This window comes from Dermacentor variabilis, chromosome 3 (genome assembly GCF_050947875.1).
Source record: "Dermacentor variabilis isolate Ectoservices chromosome 3, ASM5094787v1, whole genome shotgun sequence".
Taxonomy (NCBI): domain Eukaryota; kingdom Metazoa; phylum Arthropoda; class Arachnida; order Ixodida; family Ixodidae; genus Dermacentor; species Dermacentor variabilis.
The window spans coordinates 81,559,371-81,586,943 of NC_134570.1; the positions used below are offsets into that span (position 1 = coordinate 81,559,371).

The window sequence follows — 27,573 nt, forward strand, 5'->3', positions numbered from 1 at the left end:
CGCGCGATGCTAAAATGAAACAACCGTAGATTTGAAAAGCAATTCGCAAGCTCTCTCTTCTTTATTTTGATATTTTACAGGCTCTCTATTGTGATACTACGTATGGCGTTATATAAAATTTAGTTCACTTTTCTTTTGACCCGCTGTCAGCGAAACTAGCGAAACCTTGCGAACGAATCATGCTGCTTTTGATCTGTTGATGATGGCGTCCGCTGGTTATGCGTTGGAAGGTATGTTATTGCATCCAATTGTTCTCGCCGACAGCGCGCTAATTGCGTTTTGTCGCCGCGAAAGACACGTAATGCCATCGGCTTCATACCGGCAGCGTACTTGTCGAGCTTTAAATTGAATATCGCGGGGATGACATTGTCGACTAGCCGTCGAAGTAGGCTCGCGAATCCACAGCATACGTGTTTAGTTGCCAGTGTGTTGGCAGCAGTAATTAAGACAGGGAAGAGCCATTCGTGAAACCGCGCCCCGTTTGCGCTTTGCCAAGGCACACTGCTCGCCTCTGATTCCACCCGAGTAGACGCGCTGCTCGAACTGGTCATTCTTCCTATCGCGAACGAAGCAAACAATCGTAGTGTTTCGTTTTCCGCGTTTTGACGTGTGAGACTTGAGTAGCGCGATGACTGTCGTGTTACGTTGCATTTTGCTCGTCTTAAAAGAATGAGCCTTTACTCACTGCACTGAATAGGCTACGGCTTTCTTGATTTGCATGCGGTGACCCGTTGTTTTTCTTTTCCCGAAAAATGGCAGTTGCAGCCTGTGGTCGCACCTAAACCTATGTTCGTTTTCGAGACGTGCTCCCGAAACTATCATCTGCTCTTTGATGGCAGCTGGCACCGTAACCGGCGCTAGAATTCTATTATGTCAGACATGCGAATGCCTTATTGCGCTGCTTCCTTGTACGGCTGTTGCACTTCGACTTTGTTCGTCCCGTTTAGATACAGCAAAACTACGGTTCTGAAGATGTTCTTTATCGACGCCTCCTGGCGACATAAGCAAAACGAACAGAATCCGTGTCAGTCATTTCTTGTCAGTTTTCGCACGTGTAATCTTTCTCTCTTCCTTAACCAAGCGAACAAGTCGGAGATCGAAATTAGATTCTTGAAATGTGTGCTGCTCAAGTGAAGCAAATCTGTATTTCCTCTAGTTGCTGTAGACTCGCACAACATGTATGACTGCAACGCAATTGGCAGGCGTTTTTTTCTGCACGGAGTGCAGAGAACACTCAACTGTAGGTACATGTTAATTTTGATAGTTTGTAGTCATGGCAGTGTTATGTACTCCCAGTAGAAAAAACACTAAACGCCCTGAAGCTGACTTCTTACTTGAAGTACACTTTTACTCATTCATATCGATTCGCAGTACAGATTAAATGCGCATTGTTGCTCTTCATATGAATTAGGCCTCCTGAAGCGTAAGCCATAGCTTGCTCTTATAGATTTGTGATTGTAAATACATTCATTACACCTACCTTTTATTCTAATCCGTATTTTGCCTTTGTGTGCTGTACTGAATGCTTCACAGTAAACATCATATCTATCGCTGCAAACATCCGTCTTGCATGTTTGGCTAAGCGTTTCCTTGTACATAAATCTTTAGATTTGCGGAAACAAGCACGCCACCTCGAAAATGAAATCGACCTCAAGCTTGTCTCCTTCAGCAAGCTGGGCACTGGCTTTGGTTCCAGAGAGCTCAAGAATGAAAGGTGAGGTTGCCATGTATTTTTTTAATTATATTGTTAAGAAAAACATAGTACAAAAGCAAGAAATATCGGTATTTGATTTGGGAGTACCCTCTGCCAACGTGCATTGCACTTGGAGGTGTTCTGCCTTGGGCAGCTGAGGCAGAACACCTACTGAGGCAGAACACCTACAAGTGCCTGTTGCATTAAATGATACCAAATTTCCAGGTCGTTACAATGAGGGCCAATATAACTGCTTGGGTCACATTTGTGGCTATGCAGCATAGAGTCTGTGTTGAGTCAAGCAATGTTGATGGACCTGTGCAAAAGGTGCAGTGACAGTCATGTGATCTTCAAGCGCAGCAGCAATGTAATTTGGTCAGTGCAAACCAAACCACATAACTGCACTGGCAGGTGATAAGCACTTGCTGTCAACCAGTGTCCTTCCTTTCTTGTTCACATCTGCAGGAATGGTGTGTTTTGTACTAGAGAACAAAACTGGGCTTGATGGTTTTGGAATGTCGCGGTTTTAAACTGATGATTTTAAAACCATTTGGAATGGTGCAGAATATGTAACATTGTTATTGGGAAGAACACGACATAAGAAAACTAAGGCACGTGGAGGCAGTACTTGATGGTGAAAATGCACAGCATTACTTGGCAGGCATTGTCACTACTACAGCTAGTAAAATGCACATTGTGGTATTAAGTGCAGTTACCAGACAAGGCGTTGTTGCTCAACCTGGCCCTCTGGTTTCAATGCATAGCACGGCTTCTCACAAAGCAGCAGCTGGTGCCTGTTCTGTGCAGCGGATTATATAGTGCAGAAGTGAACGAAGAAGCCGGAATTTAATTCCGGAGGGGGTACATGTTCTTAAATTAGGGTACTTGATCATAGGTGCATGACATTGGGCGCTGGAGTAACACAATTTTTTTTATATTCCTTCGTCAATGTTAAAATGCTCTGCATGCACTCGTCAACATGGCGACATGCAATTGGTCTGCGTAACAATTGCGTATTACTTCTGCATATGTCTACATCTTCCACCACCCCTTATCTTTTCTTGTTTTTGTTTTGTGTTTTTTTCCCCTTGATGTAGAACTTTGGCACTCATAGCCTTGTTATTGATGGAACACTAAAACACAAGCTTGTTGGAAAACACAAAAGAAGGGAGGGAGGGCTGCTAAATCAGTTTAAAGAATTCTTTCAAAAATATTCTCATTTAATTTTGCAATGTGATGTTGACTATTTGAAGACAAAATGAAAGGCAACCTTCTTGAATTTAATGCAAAAACCTCAATGCTGGTATTTCAGATGTGTGATGGCATGGATTGCAAAGTATCTTCTCGTGTTTAGGTCGTCATGGCAGTAAAAGTTCTCAAAACTTGCTAAGTTTAGTCTTTGGCTCCTTAAAAAAAAATGCATTGTAGGCCGTCTTTACTGTAAAAAATCCACCAGGCCTTAGCAGATGCCGCCACAATCCCTGATGTCACGGCAAGCTGGTGCGTGAAATTCAAAGCGACGGGACCATCCGCGTTTCATCTGCTGCGGCTTACCTAGCCTCCTCTCGATATAAGAATGGCTGTTTTCGTATTGTAGAAGCGTAATTTTCTAACACTGCACAGTGCATTTTTCTCTTCAGTGTGATTTTGAAGTGCAAAAATGGATAAATACATTGTTTAGCATAACTTGCTAGCGCTGGAAATGTATGTACTTGGCTTTTGTATCTCTTCACTGGTACACGTGGTTTTAAAGTGAAGCTATATTCTGATGCAAGAAAGCCACTTGTTGCTCCGTCGTGCAGCTTCGCATCCTCTCAGGGCATTAGCAGCGGTCGAGTTGGCAGTTTATCTGTTTTTTTTTTTTTGCATTTTTCTTCGTTTTTTTTCCACATCCCATGCCACCATACACACCTGTTTTCATGTCTTTGCATGTAGTCTCATTACTAACAATGATGATTTGAGGAACTCTCTCGTGCGTGAAGGTGACCTGCACTGTGTATTTTTCGCTTTTTCCTGTTCATCTTTAATAATATGTGAATTCTCATCACAGGATGTTAAAGGAAGCAGGTATGGTATTCAGAAATATGTGATGACATTTGTCATTTTTTTTAAGTGTTTTCATTTACCTGAGTACTTTTGCTTTATTTTTCTAATTTGTATAGCCTTGACACTGCGCCATTGCTTGGCAGGGACCACATGTTCGAGACAATGACTTTGGAAATAGAGCAACTGCTATCCAAGGCAAGGAAAGTTTCTTACTTTCTTTTTTTTTCTTTTAATGTTTTGTTTATTTTGATGTGTATACATATTTGTGAAATTTGGCACTCTAGGAATTCTTTTTTCCTTTCTGGAAGTAGGATCTAATTATATTCATCTGTAAATATAATTTTAATTACTTTTGTGAGTGCCTTTCATTGTCATGTTTGTTTTTTTCTTTCGTTTCATCTCCTGGTGAGTACAGCTATGTGACAAATGTGTTGCAAGAAATGCATGCATGGTATCTCCACTCATGGTATCTTGCATATTGTGTAACATCTAAATGAACATAAATATTGCTACAGTAGTGGCATTGGGGCATATCTTATTGTCGTGCTATATTTTGAACATTCACGTAAACCTACAAGACCAAAGATAGGGAGGGCAACAAGCTTTGTACGAGTAGTGTTAAAGCTACTCTAAAGGCAAACATTAAATCAAGCTTAAGTGATAGATTAGTGCTCGAGAATCTCTAAGGCATCAATATTATCGCAAACAGAGCCTTAAAGGGCCCCTCACCAGGCCCCATAGCAAATTTTGGTCACACGCTGCAAGTTGTTACATGTCTACTAGGAAGCGTTCTGCAGCAAAAATTTTTTCAAATTGGCTCATTAATAGCCGAGATAGAAATATTTCAACGCCGCGAACCCATGATTTCAGCAGGTGGGCTCCACTGTCAAGCAAGATGCTCTCTCCACTCACCCCGTCTAGCCTCCGCAAGCGAAATTCCTTTTCTCCATTCTGCCATACCGGACCTTGAGGATCGCGTGACACATGCGTCACAGGCCCTGCCTTATTTTTTTTTCCTCCTCGTTTTTTTTTTCTTCGGCGCTATGCACTTCCGCCGACGGTGTCGCATGCGAGCTGTTGTCTCGTTCGCGCAGCGCACGATTTTGCGCGCTGTGCACAAGGACACGGGATTAGCGGTATAATTCAGTGCTACACGAACACTGAGGCAGAACAAGCGGATTGCAGAGCATGTTCACATGCTGGAACATGGCAAAAAATGGCATTGTTTCAGTACCTGTGCACGTGACTGCATGACCGTGGGATAAGCAGACGAAGCGGAAGTACATCTCTCTTGTTCCTGTGCAAAGTAAAACAAAAAACATGCAGCCATTCCGTTTGTGCATTTTATTATTTCTCTAAACTTCAATTCGTCAATTCAAGCAACAGATCACACAAATAACAAATAGTGCCTTGAATAATTCTCGAAGTCACATGTCACCATGAGCGATGCCACGCTGCGGACCCGAGTACGTAGGCGCAGGGACGCGAGTACGTCACCCTCTGGCTTGGAGTGCAGCGGCTGCAAAAAGAAAAAACGGCTTTCGGATTGAAATTTCAGACCTTTCCACAGCTCGTAGCGATGCAATTCTTTGCAAACACGATCGTTGGTGCGCATTGTGCGCTCTGTTGTGTGAACTCAAAATGGCCAGATCTGGTGAGGGGCCCCTTAATAATAGAGAAATTGAGGTAAATTCAGGGACATGATTAGAGACTCCCCCAGGACATTTAAGTACTTTCCCAATGACGAAAGCATTCCTCAGTTAAATTCTGTCACTAGTACTCAACCACTTGTTGCAAAAGACATCTTTGTATTGTATTATAAGACGAAATAAAAAGCTACTTGTCCAGTTGAATTTCATTTTTGAAAAAAGAACCTATTGAAATTACCCTTGGCAACAACACAAGCAGTAGAAAGGTTTCATTTTCGCTCCACTCCGTGCCGCCCACGCTTTCGCGTAGTGCTGCGCTGGTTTTGCTGGCTCGCGAAACTTGCACAAACTGCAAGTAGCAGAGAATTCAACTTCCATGTGATATTGGATTTTGTAAAATGCGTATATAAAAAAGTTGGCATGCAGTAGCATTTTGTTGGGGTTGCAGTGCACTGTGGCACAATTCAAAAGTTGACATCTACAGCGTTTAGAGCTATTCTGGTGCTTTTTAGGCGATTCAGTGCCCGTGACACTGTGGAGGACAATGTATGCTAAAGCATGATGCATAGTTGCCAATTTCAAATGATGTATAATCTCTTGCGAATGCGTGATCAGTTCAGCCTCTAGTGATTGTGCTGGGCATTAAGAGCCAAACAATTAAATATTCTTTACCTGAGTAAGGAAGCCTTCAGTGTGGCGACACCGCCTTATGTCACTCTGGAAGTTTCCTTACTATGGGGCCTTCAGTGAATTCTTCCTTGGTGCTTCCTCAGCGTAAGGTAGCTCCAAAGCTACCTTCATGTGTCCTTACGCTGCTCCCAGCCCTGAACGAGCGTTTCATCTTACTGCTTGGCCATGTGACGTTTGCTCGCGCATGTGCGCTGTTACCCGCCTGCGGAGATGCACGAGCACGGTGCCAGGCGTCAATGTCAACGGATTGTACACAGTACATTCAGCATGAATGGCATTGCCTGACACCGGCATACCAGTGTTGCTGGAACACATCAAGTTTTGCACTAAAATGTGGTAATTTTTCACGTTTGGTAAACAAAACTAGAAGAAAGCGTCCAGGCGTCTCTATATTAGCACTTCGATTTAAATATTGTGCGATGATGCAACTTCTTTCTATTTAATAATGGTGTTTGCGTAAAGCTTTTAAGACATGCTCTCAAACCCAGGCATGCGGCAACCATTCTTTACATGAGGATGGGAAAAGGGAGAGTACACTTGCTTCATCCATCGTTCCTTTGCTGCAAGGAGGCCCCACATAAGGTTAAAAAGCGGTAGAAGGAAAGGAATGTTTCATTGTTTGGGCCTAAGTCAGGGGTTTAATTTACATAACGAAATGAAGCGATTTCTTATTTTCTGATGCCACTTTCTTATTTCAGAAAACTACCATTATGGGTAACTTATTTGGACAGAATATGCCATAAATAACATAATCAGAACACAGGAATATAGCTACAAATATTATGGGGATAATTTGTTTCAATAAAAGTGATGATGGGAGAATGTCTACCACCGTCAGTGTTCTGAGGATGGCTCCTCATAAGCGAAAAAGTGACAATCCCTTATAACGAGCAGTGGTCATCCAGATCGTTGAAATGTTAAAGCCATTGAAACAGTTTTGGTTACAAAAAAAAGTAACACCCCAGTCAAACAGCAAATTTAATGTAATTTACAACAAATGAAACTTATTCATTATGTCATTCATTTGCTGTCACAAGAAAAAGTGTAATGGCATTAGTTCAAAACAACATTTTTAATCTAATGAGTTAACAAAACTAATTTGCATCTGATGTGGGACCGAATGCATAGTCTCAACACCAGGGATGGCCGCCACTCTTCGTATTGTTTTTTTATCTTTGTAATTAAAACAGGAGTATTTTTATTTGGTTTATTAAGGGCTAGTTCATTGGCGTACATGTGAATCACGTTTTTTTGACAAAATGCTACTCTCGCTTCAGCAACTGGGCTACAGTGTACCAGAAGGGGCAGTGCAGCGGGCGGCACCCACCGCATGACTCGGGCAGCGTCGCTGGTAGCGGCAGCGCTGCAATCGACCAGTCTTGAAAAGAATCAGACGAAATGCTTGCATCCACTGCGACGAACGTACATGTTTGGCGAGCACAGGAGATTTTGTTCAGGTGCCTGCCCGTAGGCTCTTCATTTATCTAGTTTCTATTGTCTGACGATTGTCTGACGATTAGAAAATAAAAGGCGTGCTGTTTCTTTGCCACAGATGCGAAAGCGGTCTCAGAAATAACTATAGCGTGTCTGTCTTCACCGCTGGAATCTAGCCACACTCTTGAGAAAACGGGCACCTTCAATCGCGAATGAAGAGGATCACTCCAACAAGTTCAGCAATCAGGATTGAGTTTGTTTAGCTTACAGGGCTTACAGAGCATAGACGAGTGAGGAGTAATCGCAAGTGAGGAGATTCTGATCGTACATAATCGCTATCGAGTGGCTGCGTCACGGGAATTAAACGTAGCTAGTGCCCGCAGCATCAAAAGTAAGTATAAATTAGCAGTTACATAGTACACTCGTTCTCTCCTTGGCGCACCTTTTGATGGCAGATAAAGGACACCCTGGAAGAATAAGAAAAGAAACTGTGCAAATGAATAACATCGAACAGAATAAGCTGGACTTGTTGCTACTGATGCAAATTGAAATGTTCACGAATTGAAAAGCAGCAGAGAAGACTTGCATGTGCAGATGGAAGTACAGTATGTCACAAACACACGGAAGTTACCGTATTTATTAGAATCTAGGCCGGTAGTTATTTTCAAATAATCATATTCCAAACTCTAGGGTCGGCTTAGATTCGAGGATTTTAAAAAACGCACCAGTTTTTCATTGAAACTGCTAAATATAGTGCATAGCTAGTGCCATCTAGAAAAGTCAGTATCGCAGCCACTGCTAGCTGTGTCAGTAGCCAATCATACACATGCGAGGTCGGCATTTTGACCTGTGTTGTGTTGGCCGTATCGGTGTGCGGCGTGGTGTTACCGCGATGGTAACAAGCAGGAGGTGTCACTACAGTGCCGCTTTTAAGTGAAAAGTTGTGATAGCCGCAGAGGCATTGTCGAACCTTCAAGCCGGGCGGGACTTCAACGTCGACGAGAAAAACGTCCGTCATTGGAGGGGACAACGACAACAGCTTTCTGCGTGCGCTGCAACAAGGGTGGCATTTAGCGGACCAAAGAAAGGCCATCACCACGAAGTGGAGACAGTTTTGGCCAACTTTGTTCGGATGCAGAGAGCAGCTGCCCTTCCAGTGACAACAGAAGTGCTCCAAGCGAAAGCTAGGGAACTTTCGAGGGAGTGAGGCCTAACGTCAAAGGATTTCAAAGCCAGCCAGGGCTGGCTTCAGAAATTCATGAAGCGCTTCGGCTTCAGCCCCCGACGTCACACTTTAATCACCCAGAAGCTGCCAAGCGATTTCGAAGAAAAGCTGATAGCTTTTCAGCACTACGTGCTGCGAAAGAGAGAAGCGGCAGCCTACAATTTGTGCAAATCGGCAACGCCGACCAGACGGCCGTGTATTTTGATATGCCAGTGGCGTGAACCGTGAATGAAAGGGGTGCCAAGGAGGTGAAGGTGCGCTCTGTGGGCTATGAGAAGCGGCGTGCAACTGTGATGCTGTGCTGCACAGCTGATGGACATACTCCCTCCTTATATGATATTTCAAAGGAAGACACTGCCTGCTCGAGAAACTTTCCCAAGAAATGTCATTGTGCGGGCAAATGAGAATGGGTGGATGACGGGTGCAATGGTGGAAGAGTGGGTTAAGATTGTGTGGTGACGGCGTCCAGGAGCCCTTTTTACAAAGAACTCGCTCCTTGTCGTCGACTCTTACCGTCGGCACTTGACCGACAACGTGAAGGCTGCACTCGCCCAAGCGAACACGGACCTCGCTGTGTGGGCGGCATGACGGGCCAGTTGCAGCCAGCCACTTGATGTCTGCATCAGCAAACCTTTCAAGGATCGTCTGCGGAAATATTACACGGACTGGTTGACTGACAAACACCGCATGCTAATGGCAACAGGCCACATCAAACGTGCTTCGCTATCGCAGCTGGTGGGCTAGGTAGCTGCAGCATGGGACGACATCCCAGGTACTTTGATCTTGCACGCCTTTAAAAGTGCAGCATATCTAATGCGCTTGACGGTGCCGAAGATAGTGCACTGTTTGAAGGTGACAGTGACAAGAAACACAGCGACGAGTTTAGCAGCGACGACGACGTTGTATGAGCTCTGCGCATTCAGATTCAATAAAGGCTGTTTGCATTTTGTGAACGCTCTCCTCGCTTTTTTTGTTCGGCCTACATTCGAGGTAATATATATATATTTTTTGGGCTTCGGACTTTAGGGGGTCGGCTTAGAATCTGGGTCAGCCTAGATTCGAGTAAATACGGTATTTAATCTGGAAAATTCACTGAAGTTCATCTCTAGAAATAATGTTGCGTCCACACAGTAAACATGAATGAGCAGAAGGAGAAGCGCTAGCACAACAATGATGCCGGAAGCCAAATGGCAGCTTTGCAGAAATGGCAAAACAGCTATAGTTATATCTATAGTGGCCATGGGAGCAGTTTGAGGTACAGCATTTCACAAAAGGGGCACAAGCTCATGGTCTGTGCAATCTGTAACTAAATGCCCGCTATACAGGCATAACAGAGTAGGGGACACACACAGGAGGCGATATAGGGCGCAGAACAACATTATCTAAAATAGTTTTCCACACTAATGCATTGCCAGCATTGCTATGGTAATGGGCACAAGAGCACATGAACTTCAAAAGTGTCGCTGCTTGCTTTGCTTAAGCAAATACTCGTTCCCATAACAATGAAAATAGTAAGTTTAAATTAGGCAGCTACATTGTACGCTCATTCTCTTCTTGGCGCACCTTTCAAGGCACATTAGCTAGGTGAATCCTTGAAAAAAAGAAAAAAGGCACGGCACAAACGAATAATGTCGCACAGAATCTGCCGGACTCGTTGCTGCTGATGCAAGCTAAAATGTTCAGGAATTAAAAAAAGCAGCAGACATTCATACAAAGAAGGCAATACGCCTCCTAACAATGCGCCTTCTAGCCACGCAACATGCAACCGCATGCAAGAGTGAGTGATTGCAGCGCTGCCGCTCCGTTCACCACTGACGGCACCGGGTGCCCCTGTGTGTCGCTGCCTCCGCGTGCTGCACTGCCCCTTTCTAGCTCACTGTAACTGGATGCCGGTGTCGGCCATCTTTGTTTAGCCCTCGCAGTTCGGTCCTTGCGTGCGCATGTGTTGAGTATTGCATGCACAGAGCCAAAAAGTTGAGTGCATTGGACTGAAGCAGAAACATATGTTTTGATAAAAGTATGGCAAGACTAAATTATTTGGGAGGCATATGTCGTTAGCCTTGTTGTTTTTGTTTGGCTTGGCTAAGCTTGACTTGGTTTCTGTTGTGCAGCTATGATAAATGGTCTTAAACAGCTAAGCATGTATTTTTAAAGCAATTTTTTTATTGCTGAGAAGCGCTGTTTAAAAGATACACATGTTAAATGCAAGTTTTATTAACTTCTTTCTTTTTCCTAACGTCATGGTCATCATTTTCAAGGCATATTTGTATTCACCATGTGACAGCACACAGGGGAAATGACATTGGAGAGCTTTAGAATAGGGGCCCCAAAGATATAGTGTCGAAGACTCTGCGCATGTGCGAGACGCGAACTGAGTTTGGGTTTTGCGTCGGGCACGCTATTTAACCAATTTAGCGGGAAACCCAAAGGCTGCCCAGAAAGCTTTGCATGAACAAGCATGGCAGCACTCAGCGAAGCAACTGCTATAACCTAGCACCAAGCTGGACTCGATTCATGGCAAAACGTGAAGTTCGCAAGCTAGGAGAAGTGACTGCGGCTATTGCTTTCTCTCAACTAAAGTTTGTAACGAAGACTGATTCATTAGACGCTGCTGATTCCAAATTTGAGGGCCGATTTCATGGCTTGTAGGCCTAACATGGCTTAACTTGGCTGAGGCACGTAAAGTTCGTTACTCATAACTAAGTGAAACAAACTGCTTGCTGCTAATAAAATAACCTCTAAAGTGTAATAAAACATGGAAGTTAAAATTACTTTTATGATAAAGTGGTATATTTTATTTTATTATTTATAATAGATTTTGTTTGACACTGTAGTGGCGCTGCAAGTGCAAGACGCTATCTGCAAATGCAAAGCCTTATTCTAAAGCTCTTCACTCCTGCCTGCCCCAATGCCAACACCCGCAAAGCTCTTTTGGGCCTCGAACTTTTTGGGCCCCTATTCTAAAACTCTCTATTAAGTTCATTTCATATCATTAGATAGAAACCACACTAGTATATATAAAGTGTGACAAGGGCGTTAGGTTGCAACAAGAGCCTTTCTTCTTTCTTCTTTTTCATTTTATTTATTTATTTATTTATTTATTTATTTATTTTGTGGGCAATGTAGTACATTTGGGATTCTTTGGGGTTATTGGTTCAAACTGATAATTTTTTTGTACACTGTTTTGATACAGCTTCAAGGCCATGTGTTAAGCCTAATTCAGCTGACTGGGAAAAAATTGTTAAAGGGCAATCTGGCACTGTTTCTTTTTATTATTTATGAATACTGCAATCATCCTTAACAGATCATGGCAGGGTGGACGCAGAAGACTACAAAAGATACAGGCATGAATGGACATCCAAGATACACTATAACAATAATTACAATCCAACATGCAGTACAAAGATTTAAAAAAAATAAGAAAAATACAATGATACTATATAGAATAATCACAATACAACTTCTTATACAATGCAATGATTAGTGAGGGTCAAGGGAAACTGCTTTCGAACAATGACTGTGTACTATGTGATAAAACCTCATTAGAAAGATTATTTGAGTTAATTACAGTTCTAGGAAAAAAAAGATAACAATCCATGAATTTAAAGTTGTTGCCATCTCACTGTGTCACTTGTGAGTTGCATAACCCGAAGAATACGCAAGAATGCCTGAAGTGTTAATATTTAAATGTCTATTAAATAATTCAAAGACCGTAAGGCGACAAATATGGTTTCTCTCCACAGTAGATTGCAGGCCATTTTAGTGACTGATGTCTGATTTTAAGAGTTATAGGTAAATTGCGAGACTTTCTTTTGCACTTTCCTACTTCTTTATGTTACACTTAGTAATAAGATCCTACATTGTCACTGCATATTCCAACATTGGATGAATAAGTGCTTCATGCTAGCATGTGAAGAGGCTAAGTAGAATACTTTAACAAGTGCTTTAGAAGGAAGAGCTTACGAAAGCAGTTTCCGGTAATTGTGTCAGTATGCTCATTCCAAGTTAGAACATTTGTTATTCATGATCCAAAATATTTGGGTTCAGTTAACTTCAATAGAGATGTTATTAGTGCCTTGCTGATAACATATAGGGTTCTTTAGTGTTATTTTCATATAGACTCTTTTATGGCAATTAATTTCATTTGCCATTATGGGAGCTGTGACTGTGCCAGTTCAGCCATGATGTGTAGTACACGTTTTGGACTAAACTTTGTCCTTCTGGCTTCCGATGGCTTTGTGACTGCTATTCTTGATGATAGTCAGTAAAAGTAGTATTGCATTTTAAGTGCAACAATTCGCAATTGTTATGTGTGTCCTCAGAGACTTAATGCTTTCATGCATTCCGAAAAATGTGATTGCTTAGAAATTTAGAAAGATAAAATATAATAAATAATGCCGCTAGAACTCATTTGTAGCCACAGCCACAAAGATTAGGCAAACCGATGTGTTATTCATCATTCTCATGGTAGCTAAACAGTCACAGTGCTGGATTTACTTTTAGTTTATCTTAGTGGGAAACTCAGAGTGGGGCGTATGCAAAGAAATTGTATCACATATAAAAATAAGACACCCTGTGCAGTGTGACAGGTTGTAATCTTTAGTTTGTAACTTAGTAAGGGCCACCCTTGTGGCTTGCTCAGTGCCATGCATCTTCCTTCCGCTCACCCTCCACTGTGGTCTTCCTTCGCCGCTCTGCAGCTGGGTGAGGTCAACGACCAGATGAGTCAGGTGCAGACGACGAGCGGGCCCCCCAGTGCCACGGTGCTGCACACGCTGCAGCGCCACCGGGACATCCTGCAGGACTACGTGCGTGAGTTCCACAAGACACGCACCAATGTCCAGGCCCACCGGGAGAGGGACCTGCTCCTCGGGTCCGTGCGCAAGGACATGGAGTAGGTGGTGCCCCCGCTTCGCTTCTACTGAAGCAGATTTTTCCAACTCTTGCATGTATCTTATACACAGTTTGCGTAGCCCAGTACCTCTCAAATGACAGTTCATGGACTCCAGAAAGGTATTTCTGGTGCCCATTTCTTGCCCTTCACTATACAGAACTAGCTTTTGGCACAGTGAACACAGTGAATAGCACCTCTGATTGTGGAATTTTCATCTGCAGCATGTGAAGCATAAAACATTCCAGAGGAGAAGTGCTAGGTTCACGGTGTGATCAGCATCTTCCGGCGTGCTATTGAAGCATCGCACAATGAGGAAAGATTGTTGAGATAAACCAGCAGTTGCTAGACAGTGTGCTCGGAGCTGTCTTGTTTTGCACTGCCTTGTTTTGAAATGTGGCTGGAAATTAAAAAATGACACATGTCTTATTTTGCTTGTCTGGTCGGCTGCTTCAGTGTAACACGTCATGAATGCTGAAACATCTTTGTGCATGAGAGAATTTCTCTGGCAAGGCTGACACATATTATGAATGATGCATATTGTGATTTGTAATGAAAGACAGAAGCCGTGCTGGTAGATTGTTTCGTCATCATGTAGGCTCTGCAAGGAAAAAAAAAAAGAAAGCAAAGCTATATTTGACAGCAAAGTGCTGTTTTCTGTTCTACTTTACACAGCATATTCTCTCTTGGTTGACTGGCGAGCTGTATTTGTTACATTATCTCCTCTTTCGTTTCAGTTCCTATAAGAACTCGTCAAGTCTCAATCGGCGGTCAGAGGGCTACCTAAAAGAACACGAGCACCTGAAAAAGTAAGTGTGTGTGATAGCAAGTTCTTACCTTCTTTTCCTACAACAGGAGAAAAATTAACGCAAATTCACAATTTGAAAAGGCACACATAAAAAACATGTTGACGTTTGCGAAATTCTTATCATTCGTCTCCTCTCCATGTTCTCCGTGCCGGCCTTTTCCAAAGCGTGAATTCTTTTCCTGTGTTTTGACCTAATATATTTGCTTAAAACTTGTCTGCTGCTGCAATCAAACTTCATTATAATGTTGTCAAAACTGACATGAAAGTATCTCGTTAAATTGGATATTCGTTTAAGCTCGGACGCTGATTGTCAGTAGAAAATGACTGGCGAATTTTTTGTTTACTTTGCTGTTGAGTATATAATTGTATCCATGTTCGTTATACTATGTTCAACTTATGTGTAGGCTAATGCCTCCCATGGAAAGACTGGCTTTCTTGCAAAGTTCATTGGCTTGGTCTCATTGAGAAAGATCCGGCAGTACTGCGGAAGAGATCACAAGCGATCTTTGATTTCCATCAACTCCGCTACTGCTGCACACATTGAAGTACTTTTTTTCCATCAACTTATTTCTGAAATAGCTTGTTGTAATGTCAGATGCATTTCTTGGCTACGATCACAGTGGTTAAGCCTCTAGGCTTAAAGGGCCTCTCACCAGGCCCTATAGCAAATTTTGGTTATACACTGGAAGTTGTTACGTTTGTGTGTTTTATTATTTCTTTAAACTTCAATTTGTCATTTCAAGCAACCGAATGCACAGATGTTGCCTTGAATAATTCTCAAAGTCGCGTGTCATCGCGAGCGACGTCGCACTAAGACACGACTAGGTACGTAGGCGCAGGGGCATCACTACGTCACCGTCCGGCTTGGAGCGCGGTGGCCGCGAGGAGAAAGAAAAATGGTGTTCAGCTTGAAATGTCAGATCTTTCCGCGACGGGTAGCAATGTAATACTTTGCAGACACGATCGTTATTGCGCAGTGTATGCTCTGCACTTGTCAGCTCAATATGGCCAGACCTGGTGAGGGGCTTTTTAAGCAGACTTAAAGTGAGACATAAGTGAAGCCGTAGCATACATCACTTCAGAAACCGCCGAACCATCACTTCAGAACACTTTCTTTCTCACCGTATCAATTCGCTTAAAAATGAAGATATGCTGCTGTTCGAAGTGTCCAGACTGCATGCCGTGTAATGCGGTCAAGCCATCTCACATGCAGTGCCACAGTGGCGAGATGTGAGCTCTGAGTTGAGCCTGCCTTGCACCACGGCTCGTGTTTGTGCTACACATTTGACAGTGGTCGTCGCTTGTAAAAGATAAAATTAAGGCATCAATTTATGCTACCGGCCGTCGTTTTGTACGAAGGACAAAGTAACCACTGGCATCAGTGGCAGCGATGCGATCTGACCAGCTGGGCGGTTTTGCGCATTTTGTGCAGGCCGTTGATATATATATATATATATATATATGCGCGCACCAGGCCGGTGCAGATATGCTCTAGTACAGGGAAACTGCCATTTGTCAGCAACCAGCACCTGGAAAACAGCAGACAAAAGGGCACTGGGCCACATGGTTGCAGGATTAGTACTATGTAAACCCATTTTTCTATAATTACCTATTTTAATTTCAATGTTTTTCTCATTTTTGCAATAGCATATGGGTTATACCCCTACCACATGGGCACAGAAAATGACATTAACTGGCTAATGCCTTAAACTTTAATGTCATTTGCGGGGTGCCACACGGACATGCTTAATGGCATTAAAGCTTAATGCCATTCGTGCTGTAGTGCGTTCTCGTAGCTCACTTTGCCGTAAAATGCGTACTCTCATTCCCACTGTCTCCACATTCTGACGTGACTAAACAAACTATTGGTGAAAGACAATTAATATATTCATCACTTTTTCTTTAAAAATAGCTCTTTCTAGTGGCGTAGTGCGTTCTTACAATTATTACAGCTCAATTGGCCATCGACTGCATACTCTCATTTACAATGTCCCCGCCGTGGCTGTAGTGACCATATTCTCACGATATTAAACAAACTTGTAGATAAAAACAACTAATGTATTCTTCACTTTTTTAAAAGGAGCTTTTTATTATCGTAGAGATCAGCAGGCGACCTTGCCGCTACTCACGGCTAGAGCACTAATCGTGAGCGCATTAGCCAGGAGAAGCTATTAGTTTGCACAGCAGCGGCTCCTTGCTATGTTGGCCTCATACTGAAGCCTTCGAATTTCTCTACGATGCTTAACTCGAAGAAGCACATGCGCCAGAACAAACTGGAGCACACGGTCAAATTCTTCAGGATCGCTGCTTGAGAGCTTTGAAGCTGTGAGCGCTATTTTTCCAATTTCAATGCTTTGGCTACGCTATGGATTGGCCATCGAGCTAGCTTTGGCTTCAAAGAGTTTACGGCTGGATGCAATAATGACATTCCTGAAGTAAACTACATACAATACGCCGATTAATGTTTCTCATGCCTAGATAACTGTTTTTTATTGTATTACGATTGGCAAACGAACTTAACCATTTCACTGCAGCTATTGCCATCGCAACGTTTAATGTGATTAAGTATGCGCATACAGCAGCAATCAAAATATAATGGCGCTAAGAAACTTAAGGTCTTAAACATTTAATGCCATTAACCTCGCCCTAGTGGCACAGGTATTAGGCAATGGTATGTGCAAAGTTTCGCCATTTCAAAACATACCATGACGCTAATTTTGGATAGAATAAACGTTGGATATAATGAACCTTTTTCGTCGCTGGATTATCACGGTCCGTTGTAAGGGGCATCAACTGTATATATTGTTTTATAAGGGAGTACAAAAATGGGCTTGTTGGCTTGTGGATGGCATAGGGATAAATTCATCTGACGGACGGATGAATAGCACGTGTGCCGATTTCTATCATTTTTGGACATATTGTCTAAGCTGTTTACCATACTGCCATTTTCTAACAACTGTTCCTTTCCTTTTCAGTTCAGATTGGATGGTGAATGACCAGATAAAGTAAGCACGACATTTAATGGGCACTTTTTTATTCGAAGTTTTCCATTTTCCATTCATGGATTCGCACATTTTTTGTGTGTGGCATTAAACCTTTTTTTTTTTCTAGTTCGCAATTGCACTTCTCTGCGCTGCACATTAGCCCAACGAACAATGTTACATCAATGCGATCACCCTATTGAACATGTGCTTTGGCATATCTTTCCTAAGCTGTTAATATAAAGTCTCCATGATTGAAAAATAGTAATTCAAACTGTTTACAAAAGAATACTGCACACTTGATCTTGTGCGAGGTAAAAAGAATACATGTGCTGTTGCTGTTCATTTCATTTGCGGTTCATATTGTTGAATTTCACAATGTTATATATGTTGTGTATGGAATTACGTGTTATATTCTATGTGTAGAACTATGCATTATTTGACAGGATTCGGTGTACCTTCAGCATGTGGACTTGTATGCAGTAGAGCTTCATTGATACAATATTGTTGCCCACAATATTCCGGCGCTAACACTCGTGATCAATTGCACAAAATATAACCCTTAAGAGGTACACTTACTTTTTACCGTTTCGTACATTGCCGGAAAGCACGAGTTTTGTTCACCAATATTCAGTACATTGCCAAACTGCGATCATATGGTATGTTCAGTTGCTAGATCCCATGTAAAAAAAATCATGATTGCAATAGTTCCTAATGCGAATTCGGAGCACAGCTGTTTAAGTGTTATGAATTTGCCATATATATTGTGGCAAAGAATTTGATTCAGAACATCAGGGTGCTCTTGGTGGTGGAGCTGAGCCTATGCTTGGGCAATCGGTTCAGCAGCAGCAGACGAAGGATCCCCACTGGTTGCATCGCTCATTGTTCAGAAATAAAGCGTGAACACGGGAACGTGTGGCTCACTGGGAGCGCATTCTCTAGCAGCGGCGGCACAGGCGAAGTAGCACATGTGCAGTGGGTTAGAAGCCCATGCCAGCACTTCGTTTCCATATATGGTATCGGAGGACGTGCTCATCGCATGCCTCATCACCTCCTTTCCACCGTTTCACCATACTTTCCTCATCGTGCTTCCCCTGCACCCTGCTCCACCGCTTTCCTCATTGCACTCTCTTTGCTATCGCCGTCTTCCATCCCCAACTGCGCTCCGCATTCGCGTTTTCATTTTCTCTGTCCTCGCACGCTCGGTTATGCCGATGCTCAATGCAGGAACGGGCGCGTAAGAGCTACGCTCTAATAGAAAATGTGCAAGGCGCTTGATCAAGAACAGTGTATAGCCGCCCGCTGGTGCAGCTTCATCGCAACACTCACCCTCCCGTCTCACGGGAGAACGCCAGCATGCACTCAGATTCTTATTCCGGTACCGGCAAATCTCCTCTGGGGTCATTGCACGCCGCATTCATGGCTATTGCTGCTAACCCTATTGCGATGAGCATTCATAAAAACGCGCTAAACATGAGGACGAAAGGAACACATAAGACAGGACAGGTGCTGATCAGCGCCCTTCCTGTCGTATGTGTTTCTTTTTCTCTTCGTATTTAGCCCGTTTTTATGAACACTGTCAAGGTAAACCAACTCGCCCAAATCAAGGTATTATTGCGATAAGCAATATATTGCCTATCTATTTCACAGCGCATGGTACCGTGGGAAGCATGCTGCATGCTACTGATAGGCGATAACCCAAATACACCATGATTCCCTGCTGCAGACTGTGATCGATCATATACGTTTTCTGGCCGCTGGATCTCATGTAAACAAGAAAATGCGTGAGGCCTGCACAACTGAGAATGGTAGCCACCCGCCTGTCTCACATGAAAACGCCGGCGACGTGCACTCAGTTTCTTATTTCGACGCCAGCAAACCTCCTCTCGGGCTGTTGCATGCAGCATTCACAGCTATTATTGCCACCAAACCTATTGCAATAAGCATCTTAACCTTTAAAGTTTTACAGAATGTGAGCCATAGTGCCATTGGTAGCGTACTGCACGCTTTTAGTAGGCAATGATCCAAACGCACAGTCGTTCTCTGCTGCAGGCGGTGCAGTGTGAGTGTCACGATTTGGCATCCAGTTTCACCCTCCAGCTCGATTTTGTTTCAGTTTCCTGTCGCCATCTTAAAGCACATACGCAATAGGAAAACAACAAACCCTGCCTTGGGCCACCGAGGCCCCATCAGCTTGACGCACATCTCATGCACAACGATTCGCACATTGTTTTGCATTACGTAGATGTCAACTACAGTTCAGTCTGTCAAATTTTTTAGTCACTTTGGATTGCATGTTTTTTCGGTTCGTACATTTTTTCTCGGGTTTATTCCAAAGCATACGAACAATGTTCTACTGTATATGTTTTGTATTGGCTGTATTTGCTCTCTGGCCTTTAGACAGTGGCCAAAAAACCTTTTGTATGAACTTGCATTCACTTATTAGTTTGGACTTCTCCCATTTCCATTCAGAAACAGACCATAATGTTAATTGTTTTCATAGGTTTGTTTCATCATTAATCTCACTTCAAAGCTTCTGCAATACTGGAGGACCGCTAGCCAAATGTAACTGTTGTGAGATGCAGATTAGTACTGTGGAGCTTAATAGGTGGCATATTTCTGTTTCAGCATCGCCATTCGAACAAAGGATGAGCTGCTGAGTCAGCGCAATGCCCTGAAGGCCATTCAGACCAAGATGACCACTCTAGCCAGTATCCTTTGGCTGCAGTTGTCAAATCTCTTTTCACTTTCGCTTTAGTGTGTTATCTGCTGCCACTGTGGCACGTGCCTGCATTTTGTGTGCATTAACACTAGTCACGGTCATGGTATACAGCAAACCCCCATTGACTCGAAGCCTTGGAGTACTGTATCTTGAAATGTTGGCTAAGATGAAAAATTCTAATGATCCAGAATTGTCTCCCACACAAGTACCGTGCACGATCGAACCTCGTCTAAACGAAGTTGCATCCGACATGAAAACTTTCATTTTATTCTATATTTATTATAAGCGTACACTCATTACGCGATGAAATCAAGAAAAGTTCTATATTTGCTTCATTATAATAATGTTCGTTATTCTTAGCAGTGTGTTGAACTGAATAAGAAATACCTGTTCCGGTTCACATTCAGCACACTCCAGTTTCATTCTGGTTCAGTTACAACTCAGAGAAAAGAATTTATAACTGTTTGCAAACCGGATTGGTGCAGAGCATTTTATTCTGCCACATGGCGATATGCTGTGCAGTGCTATCGACTTGTCCGCAAGTTGCATGCACAAGTTATGCAGGCAATGATACAAGGCAATTTTCGTGCACATATTGAAGATGGAGGTTATTAGTGAGAATCCCTGCATCAGCATATAATGTCTGCATAGCTTGCACATTTGTTATTTGGACAGCAACCAAGTCGGCAGTTAATTTTCCCTTTGCTTCAGGTTTTTCCTACAGGACTGGCGGTGAGCGAACTGTGGCATGTGATCTGTGGTGTCAAAGATGACTTTGTATTACATAAATTGCGTAGTCTTGTACTGGACCAGGGTGTCTACCAACCGGGAAAACCGGGAATTCTCAGGGATTTCGAGTAATCTGGGGGAAAAGCTCAGGGAAAACTCAGGGAATTTGTGCCTCTATCAGGGAAAATTAGCTGTAATTTTATTGAAAGGGTCGAAAGTCGTGGTAATGCTGGCTCGAGCAAGACAGGAATCGTAATTAATCATCTTTGACGTCCTGTCGTCGGCCAGAGTAGTTGCCAGTGTACAGTCAACGACCGACTTTCCGGATTACCAATAATTTGGATGGCTTCGCGGAACCACCACGTACACCATAGAGTCAATGTATTAGAACGTCTGAAATTTCGGACTCAAGAACTCTTCGCCGCCCAACTTTCCGGACGTTTTGTCGTGACCGCAGGTCCGAAACAGCATTAATCAAAGCCATCACTGCTGCCATTTTGATTACTTCACTGCCTGAAACCGGCGCTCTCGCACGCAGATCCGCTGGCAGCCTTAGCCAATGCTGCGGCAGCGCTAGACCTAGCTGCTTCGACGTTTGCTATGAAGCTTCTTGCCGTTGGGTGCAGCGTTTTTTATTGAAAGAATTCGTTGCTGTCAGTAATGCCGCGGACTCCGTCTTTGCGGTCCTCGCGATTGGCTTAGAAGCTTGAATAGCAGGGTGCGTTGCATAATTCCGGTTCTTGAAAGTCAGCTTCGCCTCCGTACGGAAATGTTATTTGGTGAAGCATACGCAAAAGTATTGCAGTGAAGCGTAACAAGCGTGGGAAGGGGCTATTGCCACGGGACGCAGTATGTATTCCTTTGTATGTATTCCTTGGTACACACGTATTTCCAGTCACAGTATGAGCACCGATATGCCTACTACGTGTACCGACAGGCCTTCAGACCATTTTCGAATGTGCCTGTGGAGGCTTGAGCCCTTAAGGGCAGTAAATGACATGCATTTATTTTTTTTCCAACTGGCCGACTTCTCGGACGTTTTCGCGGCCCCTAAGGAGTTCGAAAACTAGGATATGGACTGTGCAACTGATCAAGAAGATGCTTCAAATGGTCCGTGGGGCGAACGAGTGACGGAAGGAGTACAAGAACAGAAAGGACCTACGCATTGAGGAATGAACGGGAAAGGAAGTGTGCTGCCGCCGTTTTGAATTAGCTTGAGCTCTAAAAACAAAGTGTTGGCTGATGCCGAGATGCAAGTGTCCCTCATCCAAACCCAAAATAAACTCTTTGAAGCAGTGGAACACAACCATGAGGCATCGTGCGCGGGCTAAGAGTATGTCAGGACAGTTGAGGTTGATTTACGAGCTGTTGAGAGAGAATCTCATTTTGTGACAAAGTTCTGGCCTCATACCACTGAGCTTGCTATCAGTTGATAGAAATAGTTCCTGTTCGAAAATATTTGCTTTTGTATGCATCTCCTTTTCTATTCGTATTTGAGACAATGTCCGACTCAATTTGCAATTTTTTGGAAGACATTTTATTTGCTGTGCATTTTACTAACCCCTCCCTTCTATTCTCTTCTTGAATAACATGGAACACTACTCCTTAGTGTTCAAATTGGATTAAGTTGTTTTCTTTTAAGTTTTTTTTATATGCTTACCAGAAAGTGACCGCATTGGGCAATATGGTTTCAGCTCGTCTTGATATAAAACAGTTCTGCATCACTCAGGGAATTTTGCAAAGGCACTCTGGGAAAACCTGGAAAACTCAGGGAATTTGGAAATGTCAACTTGGTAGACACCCTGTGGACAAAGGCGGACAAAGAAATCAAATGAACGCACAATATTCCCCATGAATAACTTATAGAACTCGAAGAGCATTGTACTCTGCTTCGCTAAGGACCAAGCGTTTATTGGACCATGGCACCTAACAAAAGCAGATTTCACGGGCCATTTACAGCCACAGTTACTGCGCAGTGAGAAGGTGATGGCATTGATTAGCGATCACAGTGTTATGGTTACAAAAAGTAATGCACCTGAACTCGTTGATATCCCACCTTGAGGACATTGTCTTCTCCGTTAGCAGTGCTTATCTTGTTTATCTAGTTTTGGTAACAAGTTGACCTAATGGCCGAATGTAGAACATCACCAGAAATGTTAATTACGCGGACCCTCTGAAACAACTTTTCAGCCATGAAACACAACTGGCATGGCCGACTTCAGAAGTGGAAGTGTCTCTGTTGACGTGGCCGGATATCCTTACCAACATATTCCCATCGTCTATCCCCATTCTTGCACACAATGCAACTCTTAAATCATAATAATCTATTAGTAAGATGTGCTGATTGAAGAAGTAGTTATTCAAACATTCATGCAAACTGTCGAGTGCCCATTGTTGCTTTATATGCTTGAGCCATTGCATGCCGAACCGGTAACCATTTTATTTGGTTCAGGTTCTGTTCGGGTTCAGTTCCACCCAGAATTGCAGTTTGGGCATGGTTTTCGGTTCGAGTTCATTTCGACGCCTCTATTCGCACATTTTACTGTATCTTTCACCCCCTTATCATTGAATAACTTGAAACTTTGACTGAGCAGCAAACGACACTTCTGTTCAGAAACTCTTGCACTGAAAAAACCTTAATGCCTAACTTGCAGAATTTGTATAACACACAACCAGAGAAAGAAATAAATATGTTGTGATCTTGGTTTTACAACTTCAAACCAACGGAGGTGTTACAAGTGTGATGATCACTTAGTATCAGTAAGAATTGTACGGTAATCTCCATTTATTCATTACATATAAATAGCAGTACTGGTGTTCGCTATTGTTTGCAACTTTACAGGCAGTATTTGCTGATAGTCATTGTTGGGCATTTCACTCTCAGCTAGCTTGCATAGACTGGCTATAGCAGAAAGTGCGAGTGTTACTGCCACAAAAAAATTTACGTATTATGACAACTTCATCCTGATGATAACTTCTGGAAATGCTTTCACATTCATGACATTTTGCGTTGTTAGTGTCAGTTGCACTGGTGTCTACAAGCAACAGCATTCTTGACTCAGTGCCAGAAGCGCTATCGCCAGTTCCTGGCGCTTAGCTGTGAGGATGCCGACGCATCCGACACTAGTCACATAAAAATGCGGTCCCAGGTTGCCACATCTAAAGTGGCCTATTAGATTACTTGCCAACTCCACTGATTGGTATCAAATAGGTTTGTGTTGCATTGCGTGTTTCTAAGGCACACATTAGGTGGGATGATATGAATGCTTGGGAATTGGAGTGAACAATTTGAAATCCACTGTCAAAATGCACCCGAGCCCAAATAGAGAAATGAACACATGCTTTGTCAATGTGAGACTACAAACGAGTGCTCCAGGCTGACCACTGGAGTTCAGCGTATGTTTAGGCTGTCCGTGCAAGTCCTGTATTCACTGTATAATCACCAGCCGTTGTCCAAATTATATTGGTCATTTTCCATTTCATGTGTTGATATGGCTGGAAATATTTGTGATTTATTAATTGTGGCTGTTTTAAGAAATCCTTGCGAGCAAACGAAATCACTTTGGGATTCTTTTTAACAAGTATACAATGAACAGCAAATATAATTAATTCACTGTGAATGTGATGCCTTTTTAGTTTTTACCGTTGAAAAGATCTGAGCTTGCTCTGCTAGTCTTTCACTGAGCCTTGAAGAACACATGTTGCCTGTGTGCTTTAAGGCCCTTGTTGAGTAATAGAAAAAAAAACAGTCATGTTTATATTACATATTTGAGTGAATGCGTTATAATTTACATTTTGGCGTGCAATACATATTGGCCTCTGTCTTTGAGTATGTGCAAGGACAACAGTTCAAAGTCAGCAACTGCACGAGGCCTCATCATTCATGACAACGGACTGAAAGTACTATTCAAATCAAAAGCAACCAATGCATGAACATCATGAATACTGAGGAACAACCCCTGAGATCATTTATATACATTTAAAGAAATGGCCCTCATAAGTACTACGACGTAGGCATGAAGTGCTTTAGCTTTTTTTTTAATCATTGACAAGTTCAGATAGTGATTGAATTCAGATCTGAAAGTACCTGCACCCTTTCCCTCATTCCTGTCTCACCAAAGAGCCATCGGTATTAATAAATAAATGCTTCATTCCTTGCACACTTCACAAATTTTTACCAATTTTCGGAGTGTCATTAATGGGCTTTACCCTGAGACACATTTAGTGCACTTTACAAGTGGCACTAGCCCTTTTCTACCTGGATTGGCCCTGATAAAATGATTGCTTTGTTGGTAGGGCATGTCTCAGACTCTAGGGGTTGAAAGCTGGGTACCTGAATTGACCAGTAGGGAAAGTTTTGATTTGTTGCAAACCTGACTTGCAGCGCATACATAGACAAGGGGACAGAAAGAATGACGAAGACGAGCCCTTGTCTATGTATGCGCTGCAAGTCAAGCTTGCAATGGAATTCCAATTAGCCCACACTCAAATCCTGCTTCAGTAGATTAGTTGAACTTGACCAGTGACTACAACAGTCTGCAACATGGGGATTGCAATATGGCTGAAATCCACATGTCACCTGTGAGCAAGAGATAGAAAAAAAACTCAAACACCGTGGTCATGCAGGGTTGAGCTGCTTTGCTTTAGTTGTCATGTGCCATGCCGAGATGTGCGATTAGATCAATCATAGTTTGTACATAGTTGGGTGAGTGAGAATTTCATGCTGGATATGTTTTAATGAGATCAATAAAACAAACACTTGATTAACAACTTGTAAGGAAGGTATGCCAATGGTGACAGTGAGAGTTCCAGATTCACCATGACTGCATGGTACAGTTGATTCCTTAACAACACTGACGACCGCTTTCCCATGATCAACAGCCTGGTGCAAAGGATCAACCTACGCAAGCGGCGGGACTCCATCATACTGGGCCTAGTCATTGGGACCTGCACAGTGCTGCTGTTGCTGTATGTTACCCGCTGAAAGTCGTGGCTGCTGTCACTGGTGATTGTCAACCGCATGTAGCTTCTCGTGCCCAAGCTCCTCCTAGAAACTCGAGTGGGTTTTTAATTAAAACAAAGGTCATGGTTGGTTGACCCCCTCCCCTCCTTCCCATCCATGTTGACTGTAAGATATATATTATACGCCTGTACATAATGGACCTTTATGCTGCTGGTGAAAAGAAAGAGGCATTGCACGGCTGTAACTCGCGTTTGTTGTTTTCTAAGCGGGAATAAAGTATTTTGATTCATATGCTGGTCGTATCCTTACTGTGTATGAATAAAACTTTGGCGAAACTGCGATGACATGTCAGAGATACTTGTGTCCGTAGAATTGTGTACACCAGTGGCGTGGCCAGAAATGTTTTTAGGGGGCGAAAGCAGGCCCCATGCTAACAGAAATGTGGGGAGAGGGGTTTATCGTGCCCCCCCCCCCCCAGGCTACGCCACTGATGGGCTCGGCCAAAAAATGTGGATCTGTGCCCGCATGTGTACACAAAACTTTACACCCTTTGAAGCATCCGTTCATTTCATGTAAGACCTCGCACTCTTTTCTGTTACGAACGCTGAGATGCGCTTGCAGTCTGTGATCGAAACGTGCCGGGAGCGCAGCGTTAAAGAAAATGTGCGGAAGATAAATTACGATTGAAATATGCTAGGTGTAGTAAAATGCCATAGCTGGCTTTGACAACAGAAGTGCAGCTACCATAATGTAGGAAACTATGCCAGGCCCATGGTATAACTTGGAAACCAGTAGCTGCAAACTGTCTTCTTTGTAGCGCCCTCTGGGGACAACGACGCGACAGCCCCCTGAGCAATAAGGCTTGCCGTAATCCTTGATCAGCTTTTTGTGAGGAGTGGGCGAAACCGTCGAGAACCCATTTATAGCCTCACGAGCTTGCTATTGCAGTTGTTTTATTCAGTCCTAAGAGAAGCCATGGATAATGCAAAGTACACCTCTCAAGAACAGGTAAGCGCGCATGCAAACGTTCCTTCGTAGACCACACCTCCTCCGAGTGAACTGCGGGTACAAAGATGAGTCAGTCCGCTTGGGATCAACAACAGTGAATAACAAAAACGAGAGGGATAGGATATGCGCGTTGAAATTGTTTTTCTCTTGAGTGCCGTCACTTCGTATGTTTGTGGCGTTCTGTTGCTGTGCTGACGCTCGAAAATAGTCCATTACGATTCGCTACTAGTGGAAAGTAGTCTTCTACTGTGTTCTAATTGGCACGCACTTTCTAGTAGTGCACTGGAAAACTTGATCACGTTGACCTAGCGTGTTGTGTGCAGTGAAGTCGTGGACGTCCTTATAGAGCGACCTAGCTATTCCTATTGTCTGGCTGCAATTTGCGCGCGAAATCGGATCCTGGAAAGGTGACATTCCCGCACCGCTCGGCTTGGTGCGCTCATGACTCGCAGAGAAGCCCGGCAGCGCAATCGCGTTTGGTGATCGCATACATTCATCATCCAAAGAAATGCTGCGACATGTGTGGCGCTGATTTGTGACACTTTCTGAAAACATCCTTTAAAATTCTTTCACGTCGTTAGGTCATTGTGCATGAGATAAATGCAATGTTAGTGTGAGTACTGCGGTGCAGCATAATGAAACCACAACAATGCAGTCAACCTGACGCGCCACGAAAGAAATGACGGATTTCGTTCATCATAATGTGCTTTGTTGTTGCTGAGCCGATTAAAATT

General features: G+C 43.2%; 2 protein-coding genes across 6 annotated transcripts in view; both read left to right on the forward strand.

Moving 5' to 3' along the window:
- Positions 1-20: 20 nt before the first annotated feature.
- Gos28 (golgi SNAP receptor complex member Gos28) lies at positions 21-26,122 on the forward strand. 5 transcript variants are annotated; one of them, XM_075685802.1, is made up of 8 exons: positions 21-230; positions 1,609-1,714; positions 3,883-3,934; positions 13,438-13,631; positions 14,366-14,437; positions 17,412-17,441; positions 20,046-20,128; positions 25,728-26,122. In XM_075685802.1, the coding sequence occupies exons 1-8, from the start codon at positions 200-202 to the stop codon at positions 25,850-25,852; spliced, it is 693 nt and encodes a 230-aa protein (XP_075541917.1). In that variant the 5' UTR covers positions 21-199; the 3' UTR covers positions 25,853-26,122. The 5 variants fall into 5 exon arrangements, with proteins under 5 accessions (XP_075541917.1, XP_075541916.1, XP_075541915.1 ...); XM_075685801.1 differs by having other exon boundaries at positions 30-230; positions 3,856-3,934; XM_075685800.1 differs by lacking the exon at positions 21-230 and adding an exon at positions 1,095-1,240.
- A 563-nt stretch (positions 26,123-26,685) lies between these two features.
- Arl6IP1 (ADP-ribosylation factor-like 6 interacting protein 1) overlaps positions 26,686-27,573 on the forward strand; it is a 35,248-nt gene continuing 34,360 nt past the window's right edge. Inside the window, exon 1 of the mRNA XM_075685810.1 lies at positions 26,686-26,839. Within this exon, the coding sequence (XP_075541925.1) occupies positions 26,807-26,839 (33 nt within the window). The 5' untranslated portion in view covers positions 26,686-26,806. The remainder of the gene's footprint in view (positions 26,840-27,573) is intronic.